Genomic DNA, 7,543 nt, shown 5'->3' on the forward strand with positions numbered 1-7,543 from the left:
TTCAAGCTTAAAAACAAATTAGATCTTTGCTGTCCCTCTAAAGACAGGGATATTGACAAGTTGCTTAAACCTCAAAGGTTCTCTGTACTTTCTGATGACTTGGACATCCTATAGCAGTGATGGCAAACCTAAGCTAGGATGTTCCTCTTCTCCTTGTCTTAATTTTTCGAATTTTTGCCATGAATTTGGTCTTTTAGCGTGGATTCCTCATTGCTTCTAATAAATCAGTTCTACATCGGATCAGGTATCTAAGATTTGCATGTTGGGTAAAATCTAAGTCCTGGTGGACCAATGGCCAGGCTGTTAAATTTGGGTTTGTCCTCATTTCATTTAGGAATTTTTCCTTTTCTGAGGAAGAGTAAAATTCCCTTAAAAGAAATTCCACGTCATCGAAACTAGGATTAAATAGTGTGAACACCCTTTTTAATTCTTTTATACTTTTGAAAGGTTTTTCAAAATACTTTGGAAAACGTCTTTTTAGCACCTCCATATCACTTGGGGTGAATGCTTTATACGTTTTTACGTGTACCACCCCTTCCCCAGGCTGCACGATGGTTCTGTCTACGATTGGTAAAAGAGAGACTATGGAATTTGCAGATGTTCGGTTGATATTGGGCTTTGATTTGTTAAAGGTATTATTTCCCAGGTATTTGGATTCTACAATCTCTAGCTGGAGAATTGTGTGTTTGTCCAGTCCTTTCCTTCCCTTATCTGTTTTAATACTTGTAATAGTAGTTTGATGTTATCTACTAGTTCCCCAGAATCAGTATCTTTCTTTTGTGCTGTAATTGAGTTAAACCATTGCCACAGGTGAGAGAAAACATTTTTAGAGACCATAAGGAATTGCCAGATTGTTAGGATTATGGCTATGGCTGTTGGGATGAAGCAAATACATTCAGCCAGGGTCAGAGCACACCATTTATAATAATCATAGATGTTCAGTAGTTGTTGCATGAAATTGGGGACCGTTATAAACCAAAAATCTACCATACCCTGCCTTAGGGACCAAGAAATCATTGAGATGTTAGATAGGATGAATGTTATCCTAGCCAGCTTCATTCTGGTTGTTTCAGAAGATTTTAGGTAGTTCACTAACTTTGCTCCCCAATTAATGTTATCAAAAAAGAATTAAATAAATTGAGTAGGTGGGTGTGAGGAAGGATGAAAGGGAATAAGGGATTATAAGGTGATTTGGGGAGGAATGAAGGCATGGGAAGGTATTTAGGAGATAAGGGAAATGGGGTAGGAGAGGGCAGTTCAAACAGGTTTATTCCCAGAGGCTTGAGAAAGAGGATACAGGGAGGAAACTAGGGCCAGTAAGAAACGTTTAGGTTTGACTGGAGGGTTTCTCTTGTTAGTTTCAAAGTCTCTTGAGGGAGGGGTCAAGAGGGCCCCTCCCTGCCAGTGAAACTGATGGCTGGAGGAAGTCTTGAAGGTGGGTACTTCCTGTCAAGATGGATGCCCCAGTTGTCTCAAGAAATAAAGGAAAATGATTCCTTCCTCTTGGCCCTTGTCTTAATTTTCGACACAATGACTCACCACCGGGTTTGAATAGGTAACAAGGGGATTTATTAATACCAGGGTCAGTCAGAAGGGGAGGGGATTCAGGATTTTCTAATTGCTGCTAGGAAGAGGGGTGAGGGTGGGGGATGGGTTGCGGAGAGGTTAGACAGAGAGAGTCGGGCTCCCCCAGTCAGGAAGATTTGACTGCCTTTTAAATAAAGTTTTTATCAAACCTAGGGATAACTTATTTGAGGATACTCCAATTATCTAAAGAAACTAAAACCCACTATGTTCAATCACCAAGCCCTCCCTTCCAACCAGAACCCAAAGGAAAATCAGAGAAGGGGAGGGATGGAGATGGGAGATCAGGGAAAGGTTCAGAGAAATGAGATAGGTCCAAATTTCCCGAAAACAAAATAAGCACAGGCCAAGGCCGAAGCAATTAGGCCAAAGCCAAAAGGCCAAAGCAAAAGCCTCCAACCACAGCGAAAACCAGAAGGCAAAAGCCCCGTCAGTTGGAACTTCACCTCTATTTATAGATTTAAGTTTAACTGACTTTCTGAACATTCTAAGATGTTTAACTGACTTTTTGTGACCATTAGAAATTACAGAAACAAAAAGTTTCTGTTAGCCACCTTGCATTACACCCTCTCCATATGCCTGAGGTCATGCCCTGCCCCTCTCCCAGCAGCCAATGGGAGCGCTCGCTCCCTCTCCTGTCTGGGGTAAAAGGTTGGGAGTGGGGCTCACATGCTGCATGAGGGTGCAGCGCAGATAGCAGCCTGTTGAGTCTATGGTGAAGGTGATTCCTGTGGTATGGTTGGAGAGAAGCTAACTTTGGAGGGGAGCAAAGCTCATGGCATGGCACACAGCTGGAGGGGAGCTGAGTACTCCAGCCACTCCTCTCCTCCCTCTCCATGTGCTCCTCTCATCACCCACCCCTCTGCTCAGCAACCCAATTGGAGTGCTTCCTCCCTCCCCTGTGTGGGGTAAGGGAGGGGAGGGCCACTCAGTCTGGGGGATGGAATGGGAGCAGGGCCCAGCACTCTGTCTCTAAAAGGTTCACCATCATTGCCCAAAAGCATCCAGAGGGTGCTTAATAAATGTTCGTTAATGGAAACACTAATAAGATGTTCCATTAAAAACCAAAGCTTTTGCTATTTTGGCTAATAGAATTTGTAAATAAAATTTTTTTTCTTTTAATTTTATAGCCAAAGAAGAAGAAAAATATCTCCCATGATACTTTTGGTACAACTTATGGAAGAATTCACATGCAGAAACAAGATCTGAGTAAATTGCAAACCCGGAAAATGAAGGGGTTAAAGAAAAGACCTGCAGAAAAGTTAACTGACAATCAAGAAAACAAATCTAAGAAAATTAAGAGGAGGAAAATTGATTGAATTTAGTCTACAGTTAGTTGTTATTTTCTTTTGCAGAAAAGAACTGTCATATGTAAATAATTCTATAAAATTTATTACATGCATCTTTTATGGTTTTTTGTTTAAGTAGTGACTAAGTAGTGAATTTATAATTTAGATGATTAGATTGTAAACTCTTTCAGGGCAAGAACTATAATTCATCTTTGTATCTCTAGGGCCTACATGGTGCCTTCTAAGCAATAAGATACTTAAATGTTTGCTAAATCAGATTTTATTATGGTCATCTTTTTGATAATGAAGGAGTATGATGGCATAGGGCTTAAAATAAATATAGTTTGCTTCATATTTTTTGTTTATTTGATTGAATCATACCCTTGCCATCCCTACCATCCCAAGTCTTTGTAGGATCTGCCCATATGTAGATAGATTCATGTTAAATGTATATATAAAAAAATGAAGAATCTGAAGACTCGAAATTGGAAAAAATGAGAAATAGAAAAAACAAAGGAAAGCTGACTGTGGGCTGAGCTATCTCAGGCATCTGCCCAGTGGTTGTCCCCACTCCACAATATTGCTCCCACAATGAATTTTTTTTTAAATTGGTATGCCACCTGAAAGTCCAGCAATTAGAATCTAATTTGATTTAACAGGCAACTTTTATAAATCCAAATATCTCTGGCAGGAGGACTAAGAGTTACTTCACATTTTATCAGTCCATTCTGGAAAGCAGTTTGATACTCATCCCCAAAAGTTACCATTTACACATGTACCTTTTGAACAACCAATATCACTACTTTGCTTATGCCCCAAAAAGATCAAAGAAAGAAGAAAGGGACTAATTGTTCAGTTGTTTTTCAGTCACATCCAACTCTTCATGGGATTTGCTCTGGGTCAAACACAGTGAGTAAGTGTGTGAGGCCAGATTCAAATTCAGGAAATGAGTCTCCCTTTCTCCAGACCCAGCATGAGGTAGAAGTAGGTAATTTTGGAGGATGGAATAATTCATAGGAAGAGAAGCTAGAGGACAAGACTGTGGAAAGTGCTTGGACTAGTACTGAGCATACTGGAAATCAAGTTCTTTTAATTAACAAAACATTATTTTTTTTCCCTCTCCTTTCCCTCAACCCCCACCACTGAAAAAAGAAAAACAAAACTCTGGTAACAAATATGCATAGTCAAGCAGAACAAATTCCCACATTGCTATGTCCAAAAAACATGTCTCATTCTATGCCCTGAGTCTGTTGTCTGTCAGGAGGTGGTTGGAATGCTTTATCGTTGGTTCCCTGGAATCATGGTTAATCATTGCATCGATCAGATGTCTTCAGTCTTTCAGAATTGTTTGTCTTACGGAGTTGCTGTTATTGTAGAAATGGTTCTGGTTTTGTTCACTTCACTCTGTCTCACTTTATAGAAGTATTTCCAGGTTTCTCTTAAAACTGTCCTTTCTGTCATTTCTTCCTATAGAGAAGGAAATGGCAAACACTATCTTTGCCAAGAAAACCCAAATGAGGTCATGAGCTGGACACAACTAAAATGACTCAACAATTCATCTGTTGTTCAAAGTGTGGACTTTCTACTTCCCTAGCCCAAGAGACTAGACACATCTTGTCAGCTTGTACCTGTTTTTTCTCATATACTGTTTTTTGGATGAGAGGATTATGTACGTTAGTATTTCAAGAATTTGTGCCTGTGTTTTTGGGCAACGGATGACTGCAATGTCTGTAAATTCTTTGTCATAACAGAAAGCAGGCGTGTTTGGAGGAGTTGGAGGAGGTTAGTGGGATATGTTCTGTTTTGGATATATTGGGTTTAAGATAGTAATAGGGGCTGAACCTATTATTTTACTAGTGTAGGGGACTCCTTGGTGAGAAAACTACCAACGCAGGTCAGCACCTTCTCTATATTTAGAGTCTTAGAGAGTTGTCTACAGTTTTGAGAGACTTTAGAAAAATCTATAGGGGGCAGCTAGGTAGCTCAATGAATAGAGAGCCAGTCCTAGAGTTGAGATGTCAGATTTGACCCCAGACATTTCATAACTCTTTGACCCTGGGCAAGTCACTTAATGCCTACTACCTAGCCTTTACCACTCTAATGCCTTGGAACCAATACATAGGATTGATTCCAAGACAGAAGGTAAGAGTTTAAATTTTTTTTTTTTAATCTATGAATAGAAACCCCAAAGTCATCTAGTGATGCAAGGCCAGGGTGTTGAAGCAAGATTTGGGCTAGGTATATAGATCTGAGAGCTGCCTATGTAGAGATGGTCATTGCAACCATGGGAGTGAATGATATGAGCACAAGCCCCTTCATAGAAGATCCAGGATAAAGCTTTCATGGACATCTACATTTGGGTTCTGGGAAGAGGATGAATAAGTGGAGATGAAAAAAGGAATGGCTATGTAAGGAAGAGAAAACAATGTCATGGAAACCAAAGTAGTAGACTGCATGGGAGGATGGGCTAGTCAACAGTGTTAAAAGCCTCAGCAATTAAAGGAAATGAAGACTGAAAAAAGGTTGTTGGATGTAATCATGGTAATTTGTGATCTTTATGAGAGTTGTTTCAGTACAATGGTGGGATCAGCAAACCTAGGTAGAAACAGGGAAAGGTGACAAGGATTAAGATGGAAGGTAGAATCAGGGAGACATCAGTCATGAGCAAAATAAACTTACCTTTTTGTTTGTTTTTAAAGCCTTTGCCTTTTATCATAGTATCAACACAAAGACAGAAGACCAACAAGGGCAAGGCAGTTGAGGTTTAAGTGACTTGCCCAGGGTCACAGCTAGATTTGAAATCAAGTCCTTCCAACTCCAGACCTGGTGCTCTTATCCACTGAGATACCTAGCTGCCCCTAATAAACTCTGTCTTCAGGAAGTGTATTCTGAAAGGGAAGATTAAAAAGAGAGAAAGAAAAGGTAAAAACTTCTGATCAGGATCTTGGTAAGAAAGGAAGAGCCATGGTGGAGCAGAAGCAAGTGGCTTTAATTATAGTTGATTGGCATTGAAAGGTTATAAGTGAATAGTAAAGACCAGTGATAGGCAAACTTTTTAAAGGGGGCCAAAGGAAAGGAAATGCTCATCTGTCAGTCTGTTTCTAAGGCAACTCTTTCGAAGTTTCATTGTATTGTATCCTACTCATATTTGTCAAATTAGGAATAATGTCACGTGGCAGGATAGAACATTTCAGGGGGCCACATCTGGCCTGCCAGCCGTAGTTTGCCCATCACTGTATAGAGGGGAATACACAATAACTATAATAACAGAATGTGAATGAAATGCACTCAAAATGGAAGAGTAGACAATATTAGAAAGTGGAATTCAACAATGTTGATAAGAAACACACTTAACATTTATACCATTTTAAATAAAAGGCTACGGCAGAATTTGTGCTTCTGGGGAACTCGAACAAGTAGAAGATAGCTATCCTGATCTTAGACAACTTAGCAATAAAAACAGATATGATTAAAAGATAAAAACTGGAGGGAACTATATTATTCATGGATTAGGTTTGCTTCCCTTAGTCTCAAGGGGCATCATGACAGAGAAAATGGTGAGAGTGACCTAAAGATGAGAATTAGCAGGGTATGGTCATTGGAAGGGTATGACAAATAGTGAGAGAGGTGGAGAGAATGAGCAAAGGGAATTCAAGATTTCAAAGGGAGAAGAGTTTTAGATGATAAGATCAATGTCCATTAGAATGTGAACTCTTTGTTGTCAGGGGCTTCCTTTGTTTTTCTTTGTATCCTAGTGCTAAACAATGTCTTGCACATAGTAATAAATATGTTTAATAGATAATTTTAGACTGTGTGACCACCCCTGTGTGTGGCTGAGATTGAGTGAAAGTGGAAATCATAGAATTCAGAAAACTGATGATGCAAAGACATGAATTTGTTCAAAGAATCATGAGGATAGAGAGACACAGAGATAAAGGGAGGGAGGGAGGGACAGATAGATAGATAGATGGATGGATGGATGGATGGATGTTCTGGAGAATAAGAGTAGAAATTGAAGTAAAGAAGAAACTTTGAGACAGATGCCAAACTCCTTGAGAAAGGAAGGAAAATAACATGGTAACAAAAAGAGTCTGGATGAGGTGATCTAAACAAATGTTCTGAACTTCCAAGTTTGGAATGCCTGGTGATGGTGGATAGAAAGGATCCAAATGTAACGGTAAAGCAAAGAATAAGCAAAGAGGATGGTCCTTCTATAGTGATACTTTCAGGAACAAATTCCCTAGACAGGAAGGCTTTTATAACAATGTAGCCTGTGTTCCCTGCCCAGCCACTTGTTTTTGCACCCTTCTCTGGGGAAACCCCAATCCTTTAAGATCTTCACTGACCAACTTTCTCCCCTTCCCCACTCATCCAAACAGCGGAACATCTGCTATATTTGTGACCAATGATTGCAACATGGTTGAAATATTCAGGCATTTGAGAAACAATGAAGACTCAGTGAATAGAATGTTAGACCTGGAATCAGGAAACCCTGAGTTCAAATCCTGTTTCAGATACTCATTGCTTTGTGACCCTGGGCACTTGGCCTCCCTAAGCTTCAATTTCTTCATCTGTAAAATAGGGATAATAATATCTAACTCAAGGAAAATTATGAGGATGATACAAGTTCACATACATAAAGAGCTTTGCAGACAGTAAAGCCCCACATA

General features: G+C 39.7%; 1 protein-coding gene across 1 annotated transcript in view; it reads left to right on the top strand.

Moving 5' to 3' along the window:
• The window catches only part of RPF2 (ribosome production factor 2 homolog), a 60,984-nt gene extending 57,759 nt beyond the window's left edge, over positions 1-3,225 (top strand). The window contains exon 10 of the mRNA XM_044674355.1: positions 2,715-3,225. Coding sequence (XP_044530290.1) covers positions 2,715-2,903 — 189 coding nt within the window. The 3' untranslated portion in view covers positions 2,904-3,225. The remainder of the gene's footprint in view (positions 1-2,714) is intronic.
• Positions 3,226-7,543: the final 4,318 nt, after the last annotated feature.

Source organism: Gracilinanus agilis, chromosome 4 (assembly GCF_016433145.1).
Source record: "Gracilinanus agilis isolate LMUSP501 chromosome 4, AgileGrace, whole genome shotgun sequence".
Lineage (NCBI taxonomy): Eukaryota > Metazoa > Chordata > Mammalia > Didelphimorphia > Didelphidae > Gracilinanus > Gracilinanus agilis.